The sequence below is a fragment of the Trichomonascus vanleenenianus genome (assembly GCF_965637985.1).
Source record: "Trichomonascus vanleenenianus strain CLIB 3782 genome assembly, contig: TRVA0_013S, whole genome shotgun sequence".
NCBI classification, from domain to species: Eukaryota; Fungi; Ascomycota; class Dipodascomycetes; order Dipodascales; family Trichomonascaceae; genus Blastobotrys; species Blastobotrys vanleenenianus.
In genome coordinates this window covers 43,546-59,421 of record NW_027481874.1, presented here as the reverse complement: position 1 = coordinate 59,421, position 15,876 = coordinate 43,546, and the positions used below count along the sequence as shown (strand labels likewise).

General features: G+C 51.3%; 8 protein-coding genes across 8 annotated transcripts; 3 read left to right on the top strand and 5 right to left on the bottom strand.

Moving 5' to 3' along the window:
• Nucleotides 1-53: 53 nt before the first annotated feature.
• On the top strand, nucleotides 54-1,550 carry ZPR1 (zinc finger-containing protein ZPR1; the record flags this gene model as incomplete). The annotated part of the gene is made up of 1 exon (XM_076684104.1): nucleotides 54-1,550. The coding sequence occupies one exon, from the start codon at nucleotides 54-56 to the stop codon at nucleotides 1,548-1,550; it is 1,497 nt and encodes a 498-aa protein (XP_076541579.1).
• Nucleotides 1,551-1,925: 375 nt separating this feature from the next.
• TRVA0_013S00650 (pyridoxal phosphate-dependent aminotransferase) lies at nucleotides 1,926-3,341 on the bottom strand (the record flags this gene model as incomplete). The annotated part of the gene is made up of 1 exon (XM_076684103.1): nucleotides 1,926-3,341. The coding sequence occupies one exon, from the start codon at nucleotides 3,339-3,341 to the stop codon at nucleotides 1,926-1,928; it is 1,416 nt and encodes a 471-aa protein (XP_076541578.1).
• A 1,849-nt stretch (nucleotides 3,342-5,190) lies between these two features.
• On the top strand, nucleotides 5,191-7,149 carry MTO1 (tRNA modification protein MTO1; the record flags this gene model as incomplete). The annotated part of the gene is made up of 1 exon (XM_076684102.1): nucleotides 5,191-7,149. The coding sequence occupies one exon, from the start codon at nucleotides 5,191-5,193 to the stop codon at nucleotides 7,147-7,149; it is 1,959 nt and encodes a 652-aa protein (XP_076541577.1).
• A 166-nt stretch (nucleotides 7,150-7,315) lies between these two features.
• On the bottom strand, nucleotides 7,316-8,488 carry TRVA0_013S00606 (CENP-T family protein; the record flags this gene model as incomplete). The annotated part of the gene is made up of 1 exon (XM_076684101.1): nucleotides 7,316-8,488. One exon carries the CDS (start codon nucleotides 8,486-8,488, stop codon nucleotides 7,316-7,318), a length of 1,173 nt encoding a protein of 390 aa, XP_076541576.1.
• Nucleotides 8,489-8,647: 159 nt separating this feature from the next.
• On the top strand, nucleotides 8,648-9,433 carry CMS1 (Cms1p; the record flags this gene model as incomplete). Its single annotated transcript, XM_076684100.1, has 1 exon — nucleotides 8,648-9,433. The coding sequence occupies one exon, from the start codon at nucleotides 8,648-8,650 to the stop codon at nucleotides 9,431-9,433; it is 786 nt and encodes a 261-aa protein (XP_076541575.1).
• Nucleotides 9,434-9,544: 111 nt separating this feature from the next.
• TRVA0_013S00562 (uncharacterized protein) lies at nucleotides 9,545-11,221 on the bottom strand (the record flags this gene model as incomplete). Its single annotated transcript, XM_076684099.1, has 1 exon — nucleotides 9,545-11,221. The coding sequence occupies one exon, from the start codon at nucleotides 11,219-11,221 to the stop codon at nucleotides 9,545-9,547; it is 1,677 nt and encodes a 558-aa protein (XP_076541574.1).
• A 523-nt stretch (nucleotides 11,222-11,744) lies between these two features.
• Nucleotides 11,745-14,627, bottom strand: CSE1 (importin-alpha export receptor; the record flags this gene model as incomplete). The annotated part of the gene is made up of 1 exon (XM_076684098.1): nucleotides 11,745-14,627. One exon carries the CDS (start codon nucleotides 14,625-14,627, stop codon nucleotides 11,745-11,747), a length of 2,883 nt encoding a protein of 960 aa, XP_076541573.1.
• Nucleotides 14,628-15,017: 390 nt separating this feature from the next.
• On the bottom strand, nucleotides 15,018-15,806 carry DOC1 (anaphase promoting complex subunit DOC1; the record flags this gene model as incomplete). The annotated part of the gene is made up of 2 exons (XM_076684097.1): nucleotides 15,018-15,667; nucleotides 15,734-15,806. The coding sequence occupies 2 exons, from the start codon at nucleotides 15,804-15,806 to the stop codon at nucleotides 15,018-15,020; spliced, it is 723 nt and encodes a 240-aa protein (XP_076541572.1).
• Nucleotides 15,807-15,876: the final 70 nt, after the last annotated feature.

The window sequence follows — 15,876 nt, the reverse complement described above, 5'->3', positions numbered from 1 at the left end:
GATATCGCATAATCTCGGCAGATACCAAAGAAAGCAATTTGCCAGAATACACAATGTCGGAAGACCAGAAGACCAACCTAGTGTCGGATGTCGGGGATGCTGTTGAGCAGCTCGACAACACTAGTACCAATAACGAGGTGCGAATCACCTCTGCGGCGGACGCTGAGGGCCACCCAGTACAAGAAGTCGAGTCCCTGTGCATGAACTGCCACAAGAATGGCACTACACGAATGCTGCTGACCCGGATCCCGTACTTCCGGGAGGTGATCATCATGTCGTTTGAGTGCCCGCACTGCGGATTAAAGAACTCTGAGATCCAGCCGGCGAGCCAAATCCAGGAGAAGGGCGTTAAGTACACACTCAAGCTCGAGCAGCAGAAGGACCTTAACAAGCAGGTTGTCAAGTCCGAGTCGTGTGCGTGTCGTTTCATCGAGCTCGACTTCGAGATTCCACCGCAACGTGGTCAGCTGACGACCATCGAGGGACTGCTGGACCAGATCCGGGACGATCTCGAGTCCGACCAGCCGGTGCGGAAGCACGTTGACCCGGAGACTCACGATAAGATCGCCGAGTTCCTGAAAAAGATCGAGGGCGTGCTGAATGGCGCCGCCGAGAGCTACCCGCTTACATTTGTATGCGACGACCCGAGCGGAAACTCGTGGGTTGAGTTCGATCCCGAAGAGGCGGCCCACAAGTGGTCGAGCGTCGAATACTTCCGTACGCGGGCCCAGAACATTGCATTGGGCGTCGCTGCCGACGTGAGCCCCGAAGAGGAAGAGGAGCAGCGGCGACAGCGCCAGGAGCACTCCATCGCTCTGGGCGGCAAGTCTGCGCTGCCCAAGACGGCGCCACGTAAACTCAATGATCCGCGACGAAACGAGTCTGTCGCGGCGAAGATCGAGCAGCAGGACGAGGAAGAGGAGGAGCATGAGATTGAGAACTACAAGACCGAGGTGCAGACCTTCAATGCGACGTGCCCAGCGTGCCACGGCCCCTGCCCTACGCACATGAAGCCCGTAGACATCCCGCACTTCAAGGAGGTAATCATCATGAGCACGGTGTGCCCATCGTGCGGATACAAGAGCAACGAAGTCAAGACGGGTGGTGCCATCCCCGCCAAGGGCCGTAAGATCACTCTCAAGGTCGACGATCCGGATGATCTGGCGCGAGATATCCTCAAGAGCGAGTCCTGTGGCATGCAGATCCCCGAGCTTAACCTCGACCTGACCCCGGGCACACTGGGCGGCCGGTTCACGACGCTCGAGGGCATTTTGACCCAGGTCTACGAGGAACTCGAGAGCAAGATCTTCAACGAGTCCCACGATTCGATGGATGTCGAGTCCAAGAACAACTGGAAGAACTTCTTCGCCAACCTCCAGGCCGCCATTAACGGCGACAAGCACTTCACCGTCATCATGATCGACCCGCTGGCCGGCTCCTACATCCAGAACGTCTACGCCCCAGACCCAGACCCTAACATGACCATTGAGGACTACGAGCGAACCCACGAACAGAACGAGGACCTCGGACTCAACGATATGAAGGTCTAACCTCCGCCGGGCTCTACGATAACCTCTTTTATGTATTTCACGATCACCCTCTATAGATTAATATTTTCTCACAGCAATTGCTCTTAAACGATCTTGGGGGAACCCCCCTGGGCTCCGCTTCGCGGAGGTTATCTCGTCGATTCTGCCATTCCTCGGCGAAGCCGAACTACGGGGGTCTGGGGCTGGCCGCCCGGTGAACTTTCCCTTAGATCCTCCGCTGTCAATTGATAGTCTGTTCCAATCCCTCCGCGAAGGGGGGGTTGGGGGGCTAGCCCCCCCAGGTGTCTTCCGTCAACTATATATACACCTGGCGCCAGATCCTACGTGGCGACAGATCATACACAAGAAATAACATTATGATACACGAAGTCTGAATTATCGCTGGGGCAGGATGGAGGCGCCGGCACGGTAGCGGTCGACGACCCGCTGGATACCGTCGATGCCGCGCTTGAGGGTGGCCATGTCGGGCCCGTAGGAGATTCGGACGAAGTGGAACATGGGGGAGTCGTGGAGTTCACGGCGGGCGAGCGGATTGAGGTCGAAGAACATGCCGGGGACGACGATAACGCGCTCCTTGAGCAGTTCCTGGAAGAAGCCGAGGGCGGTGCGGATCTTGCCGGGCAGAAGCTTGAGGTCGAGCCAGATGTAGAAGGTGGAGTTTGGCTTGAACTTGAACTTGAAGCCCATAGCCTCCAGGCGGTGGATGCAGTAGTCGCGCTTCATCATAAAGTGCTTCTGGAGCGCGGCCATCTCGGTCCTGACGTAGGTCGGGTCGAGCATGGGGATGCAGGCACGCTGGAAGGGGGCGTTGGTGCCGCCGTCGAGGAAGGATCCGGCGGAGCTGAGCGCGTTGATGTACTGCTTGGGGCCCAGGATCCAGCACACTCGCCAGCCCGGGAGACGGAACGCCTTGGTAAGACCGTCGAGGATGAGCACTGGGTCGGCGTTAACGTCCTGCACGAATTGCGCAGAAGACACGGAGGAGCCATCGCAGCCATTGTCGTAGTCGTAACGCGAGTAGAACTCGTCCATAATGAGCAGGCACGTCTTGCGGCACATATCGTGGAGCCGCTTAAGGTCGGCGGATCGCAGCGACTGGCCGGTGGGGTTACGCGGGTTCGACGTGAGCAGCGCAGTCACGCCCCGGTTCAGCTCGCCCTGGATGATGTCGAGGTGAACCGAGTAGTTGTCGCTGTCGTCGAGCGGCACCGGAATCGGCGCGAAGTTCTTGAACAGCGACAACATCTCTGCGTACGCCGTGTAGTCCGGGAAGAAAAAGGCGAGGTAGCAATCACGCAGGATGGACGCGATTCGAATGAGCCCCGGCCGTCCGCCCGGCACGATGCACACGTTTTCATACGTGTACTGCGACGCCATGCCCTTACGGTAGTCGTGGTTGTACAGGTTCGCGACGGCCTCTCTGAGCTCCTTGAGGCCGGCGGTCGGCGCGTACTCCCGCTCAATGATGTCAGTCTCTACGCTCTTGGGCTTCTCGTTGCACCCCGGGATGGTGCCCACCTCGGGCGCACCCTGGCCAAAGTTGGCCCAGCTGGGGTCGTCTGGGATGTATCCCTTGGCGACGGCCTGTTCGGTGGCCCAGATGACACCGGTGGAGGCGTGGCTCTGGTCGAGGCCAGGGTACTTGTGTGCCGGCTGGGTGTAGACGTCCGGAAGCGGGAGCGGCGTCGACATGCCAGACTCCGAGTGGAAGAAGGCCGGGTCGCGCTTGTTCGACCCGTTCTCAAGGAAGAAGTTGCCCATCTTGTTTTCCAAGTTCTCAATGTTGTGCATTCACGATGGTGATTCACGATTCAGCAGCAATCCACTTGCTATATATATCCGCCTTGTCAAAATAGGCCCGGGGAGGTTCGTTACGAAATATTCCGTTTTCGGGTCCCATCACTGCATATCTTCATGGCCACCTCCGACATCCCCTCTCCCCCCGCGCGCTCGAAAAATAAACTTGCAATCAGAGCTGGCATTGGCGATTGAACGACAATGTAACTACGGTCTTAAGGGGGTTTGGGGGGGCTGGCCCCCCGACTACGGGGGTCTGGGGCAGAGCCCCAGTGTTAGCCTTTGTATCATTGATCCATCTCACTACGTAGTACCCCTTACAATTAATTGCACTTGGACCATACTGTAGTTATATTGTGTAGTCATATTGTGGATTTAACAGCGCTAGCTTGTTGGCTCATTCCGATGAGTAGTTTGGACGGTGGGGCACATACATCGCATAACAGTCATTGGGGGGAAGGCTCCGAGCAAGAAACGCCCCGAGTTACACCAATGCTATGAAAAGGTTCGTAGCAATCTTGTCCCGTGGGATTTCGCTGCTGCCCTGTCCTTCTTGGGGGGCTCAGCCCCCCAAACCCCCCTGGGCGACGCTTCGCGTCGGGCTCCAAGCACTAGGAAGAGTTGCGCCAATTTGTAGCGTGTATCACAATTTAGAGTGCCGCACATAGGTACCGCATCGGATTAATTGGTACCGGCTTTATCGCTATCACTGGCATTGTTAACAAATGAGCAAAGTATAATTGATGTATATTTACTCTTGATATGTTATATGGATCTTGATAATATCACGATTTCAAATGGGGGACCTATTTGGAGATTACTGGTATTTTCGTGGTTATAGGCAGTTAACCACTGAAGGCTGGTCAGTTAACTGTTGCCCAATAAGTACTGGCACCACCACGATCCAATTAGCATAAAACATACAGGATATTACCGTAATGCCAAGCACACATAAAGCTGAACCCTACTCACTACTGCTACCCCTTACTACTGCTACTCATTGCTCACTAAGAACTGATAATTACTTCAATAGGGGGATAAACTTGTCCCAGGGTCAATTTAATGAACTGCCGTACTACAGTTGGGCTATGTTCTCAGGGACTACTCCCTGGCCTATTTCAATATAAATAATCTAACAGGTAACATGCACATATATAGGTGTGTGCATATTAGATCTTCGTAGCATCCTCATCGAATTGGCAAGTCCAACAAACTAGCACTCGCTGAACCCTACCAGTGTAGTTATATCGTGTTATAGGATGGGGTTCTACCGGCAAAAGACCCATCTCAATAGCACTGGTGGCCTATTTCTAGTATTGCAGTACTGTAGATCGTGATCAATTTAAAAATTGGCACAATAGTAGTTTGCTTATTCTACGAGCTGAACTCTGCCAAGAGATGGAATTAATCGATTAAAGACACTCAGTGGCCTCCTGCAGTAGTAACCGGTAGTCCATTTCTACGTAGTACTGCAGCTCGGATCGCTATCTGAAATTATTTTTTTCCGCCGACAACCACCGCGATAGAGCAACCACGGTACTAGTATTTCAACCAACTCTATCACGGATAGTACAAGATATATTAACCACATTACCAGTGATATAGATATATCAGCCGCTGGATCAAGGTTAGATATTAGATATATCACGGGATAGTACTAGACATCAGCCACCGTATCAGTAGTCTACCAGGGATAGTACTAGATATATCAACCACTGCATCAGAAGTACTGGAGGGATAGTACTAGATATATCAACCACTGTATCAGAAGTACTGGAGGAATAGTACTGGACATACCATATAGATACCGATTAGTACCACAGACCGTAGATACTCGTTACCGATGCTTCGACTGGCGAGATCAGCGAGATTGGGAAGGCGCTCGCTCTATGTAGACGCTCGACTGAGGCAACAACTAAGCTCTTCGCTGGGCACCGACGTCGTCGTCGTAGGCGGCGGCCACGCTGGTTCTGAAGCCAGCGCTGCCGCGGCCAGGGCCGGTGCCGCCACAGTGCTGGTGACCCCGAAGCTCGCCAACATTGGCGTCTGCTCCTGCAACCCCAGCTTCGGCGGCATTGGCAAGGGAACCCTCCTGCGTGAAATCGACGCTCTCGATGGCGTCTCCCCGCGCATTGTCGACCGCGCAGGCATCCACTTCCAGGTGCTCAACCGGTCCAGGGGCCCCGCCGTGTGGGGCCCGAGAGCCCAGATTGACCGCGACATCTACCGCCGCGAAATGCTCAAGGAGCTTCAATCCTACAGTGACCGCCTGGCCATCAAAGAAGGCGCTGTCAAGGACGTCCTCATAGATACCACCTCCGAAGGCAGACCCGCCATTGTCGGCGTCATGCTCGAATCTGGAGAGCTTATCCGCACCAAAAAAGTCATCATCACCACGGGTACCTTCCTGTCGGGAGAGATCCACATCGGCCTGACCGTCTATCCAGCAGGGCGCATTGGCGAGGAAGCGACGTTTGGCCTCTCAAAGACGCTCAAGTCGTTTGGGTTCCGCATGGGCAGGCTCAAGACGGGCACGCCTCCGCGGCTGCTCAAATCTTCAATTGACTTCTCGGAGCTCGAGGTCCAACCCGGCGACGCGCCTCCGCGGCCATTTAGCACCCTCAACTCAGCAGTGTCTCTGGCCAACCAGCAGCAGGTGTGCCATATGACGCGTACCAACCCCAAGTCTCACGACATTCTGCGCAACAACCTGTCCAAGTCGGTCCACATCCGCGAGTCCGTCAAGGGCCCGCGTTACTGCCCATCCATTGAGTCGAAGATCCTGCGATTCTCGTCCAAGGAGTCCCACCAGGTGTGGCTCGAGCCTGAGGGGCTCGACAGCGACCTCATATACCCCAACGGCATCTCCGTATCCATGCCTGAGGACGTCCAGCTCGAGTTCCTGCGCACCATCAAGGGCCTCGAGAACGTCATCATGACCCAGCCGGGCTACGGCGTCGAGTACGACTACGTCGACCCGCGCGAACTGCAGCCCTCGCTGGAAACCAAGAAAGTAGACGGCCTTTACCTGGCGGGCCAGATCAATGGCACCACGGGCTACGAAGAGGCTGCGTCCCAGGGCATCATTGCCGGCATCAACGCGGGCAGAGCTGCGGCGAACAAGACGCCATTCGTCATGAAGCGCACACAGGGCTACATTGGCGTGCTTATCGACGACCTCGTCACCATGGGCGTCGAAGAGCCCTACCGCATGTTCACTTCGCGTTCCGAGTTCCGGTTCACCGTCCGGTCAGACAACGCAGACATCCGCCTCACGAAGATTGGCCACGAGCTGGGCGTCGTATCTGATTCGCGGTACGATCAATTCTGCCAAGACCACACAGACTACGAGCGCGCTAAGCATCTCCTCCAATCGCGCACCCACTCGCCGTCTGCCTGGTCTAAGCGTATCTCCGCCATCAAGCTCAACCCTAGTGATCCGCAACGTCGATCTGGCTACGCTCTGCTGAGGCTAAATGACGTCTCTATCTCTACGCTGTTGCCTGAATTCCCCGAGCTTGCTCAAGTTTCGCCAAGAGTGCTCGAGCAGGTCGAAATCGATGCCAAGTACGCTCCTTATATTGCCCGAGAGCTCCAAGCGGTCAAGGCGTTCGAGGCAGACGAAAACCTGCAAATCCCGCATGATATGGACTACTCGTTGCTTGCATCGCTTTCAAACGAAAGCAGGACCCTCTTGGAAACAGTGCGACCTCAGACCTTGGGCCAGGCAAGACGGATCCAGGGAGTCACACCTGCTGCCTGCATTGACTTGTTCCGTTTCGTCAAACAGAACCGATCCTAACTGTACATATCATAGATTTTGTAACATAGCATTAACTCTAACACGCATCAACTCTAAATATTCGAATGCATCAGCTGGCAAGCGTGCCATAGGTTTTTGTAACGTCGCTTGCGTCGACTGTAATAATTGTAACACGGTGATCGTACCGTGGTAATATAAATAAAGGCTAGATGAGATCCATGAGTTCGCCTGGAAGATGCTGCTTAGCGACTGCGTAAAGGGGCATGTTGCGCGAAATGATCCGCTGGCGTCTCATCAACTGCACTACATCCGACCCGTCTATTCGAGTTCGTCGCGCATGTTCAGAGTAATCTGCCAGATCAGCCATAGCCTGCTCGAAGTACGCTTCGGAAGCTTCAATGATTGCCGGCATCACCGAAGGAGCAAGTCGTTTCTCGAGCGGCAACGACTTGATGAAGCTTTTAATAATTCGTGTCGGCAGAGCAGTAGGCTGCTCTCGCGTAGGACGACGCGCCTGTCTTGCTTGTGCCACAGTTGCCGTTGGTATTTGCATAGGAAGCGTCGCGTTGTCCTCTTTAGCCCCGTCGTAGTCATTATCAAGATCCGACCATTGATAATCTTTACCATTTACATTATCATCGTCATTATTCATGTCCATTAAATTCTGTTCGTCAACATCAAAGTTGTCGTTAATCTCGTAATTGGTAGTCTCGTTAATAAGTTCGTCATGAAAATCAGGCTCGGGAACTACGTCCTCCTCTTCGTGGAATTCAATCCTAAAAGTAGGCTCAACAGGAACCTCTTCTTCTAATATACTCTCATTCGGGAACGCTAGACTCTCCTTTCTGCCCTCCATCCTCATAACAGTATGATCATGCGCGAAGCTAAACTCTTCGCTTAAGCGAGGAGCGAGGCTCAACCGGCTATTGGTCATACGCCGCCTGGTTTCAACCTGCTCAATTGCTTCCCTCGAACTTGAGCCTGCGATTTCACTACCTCGAGTAAGCCCTTCAAGGTCCTCACTGACTAATGGTTCTTCTTCCGCTTCTCCAACTCCACCTGTCGGAGCCGGCTGTGATCCGGCGGTTTCCACGACAATTGTGGGGCTGGTGTATTCGATGGTCTTCTGATGCTCCAGCTCCTTCTTCTCCCGGACCAAGGCCCTGCTGAGAGCCCGGAGGTCGTCCCTCGGTGTCGGAACCCTGTACCGTGACACCCTCCGTCTCGGGGTATTCAACTTCCGCATGGCTCGGATAGTGTGGGGAGTCACTGGGTCCCTTCTCGGCGTGGTATAAGGCGTGAATAGCCCTCTACGAGCCCCGCTATGCCGGCTACCATTGTCCAGCGCTAGCGGCCCTGGCGTAGATGGATTTTCCATATCAATTAAGTCTTTTCATACAGTAACCGTTACTGTTTATGTTTGATAACGGCCTGGACTTTTTGGGAGGCTAAATTTCGTCAAATTAGCGATAAGCTAGTACGGCGCTGAAAATTAAAAAAAAATTATAGAATTTCAAGATCGAGATCAAACGACGAGATGGCTAAGGTGATTGATACAGCAGTTGACGACTTAGATGATGGACTCGATTACTCATTCGATCTATCTGGAGAAGAGGATGTTAGTCACCTACCGACAGAGGCTGAGCTCAAGGAACAGAGTGACGAGAGTGACGTCGAGGTAGAGGAAAAGTCGAAGAAGAGAAAGAAGAAGAGTGATAAGCTGGTCCAGAAGAAAAAGCTGAAGAGCGAGAGTCTCGAGAAACAGCAGAAGGAAATTGCATTTTACACTCCCTCGATGATTGCCGATTATATCGCCAATAAGATCCGGAAACAAAATAAAGATCTATCCACCCTTGAGATCAATGAAAGAAGCATTGACCAGACCGCATTTGTAGACACCGCTGGATTCAAGAAAGAAAGAGTTTTGGACAACTACCAGGAGTTCATTTTGAAGTACTGCAACAAAACAATTGAGGACGAAAATCTTGTTCTTGTGCTGGCAATCTCTGCCATCCGCGCATGCGATATCACTAGAGCGCTCAAAAAGCTACCAGGCGGCTCGATCAAGCTTATTAAGAAGAACGGCCTAGAGTATGACAAGAAGGCTCTCAATGGAAAGTCAAGAGTAGCATGTTCCACGGCAGGACGGGTAAACAAGCTTATAAAGGAAAAGATTCTTGATAAGAATCGCATTGGAGCTATTATTATCGACTGTTCGAATCTCGACCCTAAGGCTAGGACAGTATGGGATTTGGAAGACACCGTCCCAACTCTTAAAGAACTAACGTCTGCAGAGCAGAGCCCAAATATCTACATGTATTAGGTATGGTAATGAATAGAATATGTTAATAGAAACCTCTAATTTAACTCAGTCATAGTTGAAGGAAATTAAAGTTGTCTAATATCAAATGTGAGAACCGATAGTGCTGGCAGTTCAGCGAGAAGCTAATAGACGCTTTAGCTCATCATCTATGGGACCTAAAGGGACGTCAATAAAATCAATGTGCAATGCATGAGTATCCGAAAAGTCAAAGCGCCCTTGGTGAGTACAGGCCACCAATCGTCTGCAATTCAACGGTATATAGTCTAGCACAGGCGGAATGTTCATGAACGTATGGCGTCGTATGATATGGACATCGGAAACGGAAGGTCGCGCTAGTAGCCTTTGGACAAAGTAGAGCTGACTCAGAATAGATTTGGGATCTAGTTCGACGGCAACGATAGGAGGAAGGCATTTTGAAAAAAGTAGCCTTGCGTACAGTTTATCGTGTTTGCTGAACCCTATTAATGTCAGAGTGAACTTCTGAAGCGGACGAGCGAGCTCCAACAGTTGTAACACTTCATCATTACCATCAGGGAGCTCACCGCATTCGAGGGTCTGTAGCATTGGGTATGGGGCTGCTGGATGCCATTCTATAACCTGTACTTTTCCACCTGATATCGCCAAATGTTCCAGGCTAGGAAATAGGTAAGCATTGGGTAAAAATATCGCGGCAGTGAGCGTTAAAGATTTTAGGAAATTGCTGCTCATTGCAAAATCTCTGTCCACAGTAAACCCGTATCCGCCAATGGCTTCGAGATGAGTTACAGAATCAGGTAATTGTATTTTGCCACTCATGTTGCGCATAACAAAAACAAGCCGGGCCAAAGATTCATATGGTGAAATAACCTCTTTCAAGCGGGCTATACTCAGCCCATATTTAATAACAAGTTCGGCAAGATTGGCAGTAAGGTTGGCCACGGGGCCTTCGCTTTTGACGGTTGTCTTAACTGTCAGTTCAGTACAACTAGGCAATTCGTTCAATGCTTGAGCGATATCACTACCCGGAACTAGCACGTTATCTTCGTTGATAATTAGTCTTTGTAGCGGGTTTTTTGAAAAACTCTGCAACGCACGAATTACTGGGAATCTATTCGAAAAATTTCCAATTACATCCAGCGATTGGAGCCTTGAATTCTCTGCAATGCCATTTAAAATTTCAACAAAGAGGGCCAATGTGTCGGGGTTATCCGTGATTCCTCTGTAAATGCTTAACTGGACATGTTTGATGTAACAAAATTTGCGCCTGATGATTTGGATCCCTTGTCGAATGTTGCTTGAGTCTATTTCATTGCTGTAGTGGTTGGGTATAGCGTAACCATCATAAGGAGCTATCAACGCCGTGATAATGTCGTCAATATTAGTATTGTTATTGTCTTTCCATGATAAAAGAGCCTGAAGAAGTCTATTATTGAGTGCAGAGTCGCTCGTACTCGAGGGGGCAAGTCGTAAGGCCGAGTAAATGTTATGATAAACTTCATATCGCTTCTCCAATTCTGCCTTGCCAACGTTGATCTTGATCTGATTTAGTGTGCTACGGACAAAAGAAAGAGCAGATGAATGTTGGTCCAATGCGCATTGAACAGCGTCAAAGAGCGTTGCAAATTTGAGAACAGGCTCGCATATGTTGCGATTCAGTTGTACCGTTACCTGGCTCCAGATTAGGCTGTCTGCCAGCCGAGCCAACATTTTACAAACTGACCTGACTCTCCATAGCTGACTGTCAAGGTTATACTCATACTCTCTAAGATATTGTAAGACGATTAGCCAAATTTCTGGGGGTAACTGCATCGTTCATTTTGGACTTGATCGTTGTGGTGCCCCTGGTATAAAACGGGGAATCGTCAACGGCAATCTCACATGTACCCGGTACATCAACTGGTAACAACATCCGAAAATCATAACTCCAGCTTATATACCCGGTACTACATGGTCCTTACACGATTGGTCTAATTTTAGATAATCAGCTCATGCATGCTATCTTTATTTGAGTTTCAAATACAGTTAAAATGTACCACTGGTATTTAGAGTGATAATCTGCTGTACCTTGTGAGACATTCATAGGCCAGACTTGGAATCTGTGAGGCTACTCGTCTCCGTAGTCTGATTTCAAAGCTGAAAGTGTTCTGGCTAAAGTTAATAGTATTGATGGAGACGAGGTCAATAGTTGCGTATTATAATAACAATCGGGCCCTTTTACTCTTCATAGTTGGAAATTTGTTACACTACTCGTAGGGGTACCAGTTGTCAAGAATTGATGTATTTCATATTAATGGTACTGTACAATTTATCATTTGAACTGTTAGAGATGCTTTTATATGTCATGCTTAGCGAGAAAGGCCTTGGTCTTGTCGTCCAAATCCGCCATGTTCTTGACGGCGCCGTTGAACTGGGTGTTGATTCGCTTCAGCTCAGCAACAGCGAAGAGGGTCGGGTTTGGAACCGAGGGAGCCGGGTCGACATTACGCGTGGTGGTAGTAGCCAAACGGATGAATGCCGCGCCGAAAGAAGCGTCCTCTAGATCGAGCTCCATGTTGAGCGCAATATCATCATTAAGAGTCTGGGGAATTTCGGTTTCCAGAAGAGAAACAAGGGTGTCAAGACCCTTAGCAAACTTGTCGGAGTACTTGCCAGTGAGGAATGCCTGCTCCTGGCACAGGAGCTTAGTAAGGCCAACGGCCGCAATCTTCCGGTCCTGTGCGCTCTGGATCTTGAGGGTAGCAGGCAGGATGAACTGGACCAGCACTGGCCCAAATACGCCATCCTGGACATTGTCGAACAGGTCCATAGCAAACGCTGGGCCAAGGCCTGGACGGTTCTCTACAGCGCTCAGGAAGTACACAAACCGCGAAAGACGCGCTACGAACCGGTCAGTCTTAGAGGATTGAAGACGCTGCAGGAGAAGCACGCCAATCTGCTTCAAGTACTGCTGGAGATCCTCCACAGAGATCCCGAGGAACACTTCTTCAAGTAGATCCAGGCCATAACCGTCGTTCACTCGTGACGCAATCAGCTTTTGGAAGACGCCCAGCAGAGGAACTAAGTTGCCGGTGGCAACAATTGCCGAACTACCGCCGTGAACGAGGATAGCTTGCAGAAGACCAACCAGAGCCGGGATATTGCCTCGTGCCTCCCACAGTGCTGGAGACATGAGGGGCCGAATAAGCTGCTGATAGCCTTCGGAGAGGCCTGCGTCCTTTGGCGTCGCCCGGAGAATCTGAGCAAAGATCTGGAACACATAGGGCGCAAACTCCTGGATGTCTTCCTGGAGGACATTCATGAACACGGGCATAACCACGGCCTCGATCTTGCTGGGGCTGACGGTCTGACTGCAGAACCGTACGACGGAACCGATGGCCTCGAAGGTATAGTGATTAAACTTGGGGTTGGACGGGTTCTTGCTGATCTCACCGACAATAGCCGCCAGCTGCTGGAGCAGCAGTTCGCCAAACGGAGCAATACCCTCCTGGGCTGTGATAAGAATACGCATGATACACTTCATGAGGAACTCGTTTTCGGCTAGCTTCTCGGGCGACTTCTGGCCATTACCAATGATGAGCTGGAAGAGTTTTGCTAGCAGGCTCTGGGCCACCGGCTGGACATCGGCCTTGGTGAACAGCAGGCCCGACTGGGTCTTGTCACGCATAGCCAGGACTCGCTCAATCGTTATAGCACTGTAAGTGTAGACGACATAGTTATTAGAGCCCAAGTGTCTTTCCAGCATGCCAAACGTCTCTGTGAGCTGAGGCTTGGTCAGCTGATTTCGGAAGGTGTGAATGTACTTGATAGCGTCCACCTTGAGGATTGGGTGGAGGTCGTCGTTTACAAGGTCCGGGGCGATGTTCTTGCTGAAGAATTCGACAACATCCAGGTTGGTGGCCGCAACTCCAGCATTAGTAACACTGCCCTTGGCAGCAATAGCTGAAAACATGTAGATAGCAGCGTCTTTGCTTCGCCAGTTCTCAGCCTTGTTCTGGGCGTACTGGGCCAAGTACTCTTCGACATATCGTGTCATCACCTGGGTGACCTTAGACTCCATCTTATCGGAGAGCTCTCGGATGAAGTCCGTTGAGGCTCTTCGGCGCGTATCACTGTCAGACCCTTCGAGGTCTCTTCTGATGAACTCAATTGGGTCGTCTTCAAATAGCTCCTCGTCTGACGTTCGCATGGAAGCGTTCGGCAGGATAATCATTCTAACAACCTGATCAAGCGGCTCCTCGAAGATCGTCGCCAGTCGCTGCACCTTAGCCACGGACGTCAAGAAAGCGAGTGCCTTGCTCACCAAGAGATCGTATTTCTGCTCGAGACCCGTGTTAGTCAGCAGAGTCCAGGTGGTCTCCACGAACTTGGGGATAAGCTTTCCGAACACCTCTTCATACCGCTGGGTGTACAGTTCCAGCAGCTCACAGATGCTCGCCTTGACCTTTTCAATTGGGCCCGTCTCGTCCTCATCATCGGTAACGAGAAGCGGGTTGCTGTAGGTCAGGTATCGATGAACCTTCTCCATGAGAGTGTCCAAGTTGTCCTCGAAGAACTCAGGGATGTCCTGGCAGTTGAGATCAAAGTAGATCTTCATGATGAGATGCAGAGTGCCGAACAGGTCCACCAGCACCTGCTTGTTGGCCTGGTTTTCCTGGATGAGACGATCGGTGTGGTCGAAGAGCTGCAGGAACGGCACCGAGAACTGGTCAAGAACCAGCTTGATTTCTCGGAACAGGGCATCCGACCTAAACAACGGCCGCCATCGTTTGAAGATGGAATGGGCCACGGTCAGTACGCCATTGTTCGTCTTCGCATCCTGGCCCAGTTGCTCCACCAGAGTAGGGACAAGGTTCTCCCACCTGTCTGGGAAGTCGCTGTCTGCCATGATGCTGACCGCCTCGCCAATCTGCACCTGGAGCACGGGAGGCAGCGAGATCATGAGCTTGATGATCTCCGATTTGAGGGCAACCACGTCCGACTCGGGGATGAGGTAGTTACCTTCCTCGTCGGTCCACTTGCGCTTGATGAAGTTCTTGAAGAACACGGCGCCGGCCAGCCTCGTCTGCAAAGGGAAGCTGCCGCTCGACACGATGTGCAGCAGCATGATGGAGAACTGCGGCTGGCGCTCGTTCTGCTTCAATTCAGTCTCGGCGGCCTTCGCCCGGGTATGCTCGACGGACTGCGCCAACAAATTCGCCAACGGCTGGAGATCCATGGTGATTTGTGTTACTCCTGTTCGCTAGAGACGACGATATGAGAGGGTTGTAGTTACACCGCGTTGTGACTTGTTTTGAAAAATGTTGTTGTCGCGTCTCCGTGATATGATTTACTCTGAAAAGGCTGCTGATACTTCAATTGCTTCTGCGATTGAACTTGAAAATGGGGAGATTAGTTCAGGATTATTAGTACAGGGTTGCTATGAGCTTACGGTACAAATGCTATTAAACTTTTAAATCAAAGGGGTTGCCGCTTTTTGTGCGGCTCCGTGCGGCTGATTAGGGGTATATATATATGTATGTCGTAGATTATCAATGCAAATCATTAGTTAGTAGCTCCAAGAAAAACCTTAAGGGGCGAGAATAAGCAATATCGCTGCATATTCTGTTCATTTTAGCATAGTTTCCGAAAGCATTGCGAGGGTTGAGAATTTCCATTCGTCATCGAGTTCTAGTTTGGAGACTCCCTCGGGCGAGTAGAACTTGATAGCACGGATGTGACTATCTCTTCCGTTTTGGTGATTCGCAATGATGACAAAACGGACGAGAAACGTTTTCAGCACACCATCGCTGCGGACCTGATCGAGTGGCATATGGGTCCAGCCTTGCGGTTCGACCATTTCAAGAGTAAGAAGCCGCTGGAGGTCATGGTAGCCCGTGCCGGCCTGGATCTCTATTTTAGTCGGGGTGTACGACTCATCCAGCGGGAAGTGCACAAATAAAGATATGCGCTGGAGCGACACTCGCTTCGAGAATTGCACGTCAATGTTATGCGGCTGTCCGCCATCACTTTGCCAGTACTCTAATGGAGAATCCTTACGCAATTGCTCTACTCCATGCCCCACTTTGAAAGAGGAAACAGTCCACCATGCCAGATTGCCAATATCGGCCAATCCCTGTTGTTCCATGTCCCGGACACCTTCATTGTACATTGTGACCACTTCTTTCTCCAAGTCTTCCACGTCTGGTTCAGCTTGTTCTCCCTCTTCCCCCTCCCCCTCTTCTTCTTCTTCTGATTCTTCTTCCTCCTCTTCAGAGTCTATCTCCTCGTCAGTGCCGCCTTCTTCTTCTGCGATACTCCGCACTCTAGTGTTGACTAACCGACTCCAACTGCCTCCGGAATTATCCATCTCTTCATGCTCCTCCTCATCATCATCCTCACTAGGATCACTGGACATCATTATATAAGGATCGCCTGAACCAGGATTTTCACTGTCATAAAATTCGCCTATAATAGGATCATCACTG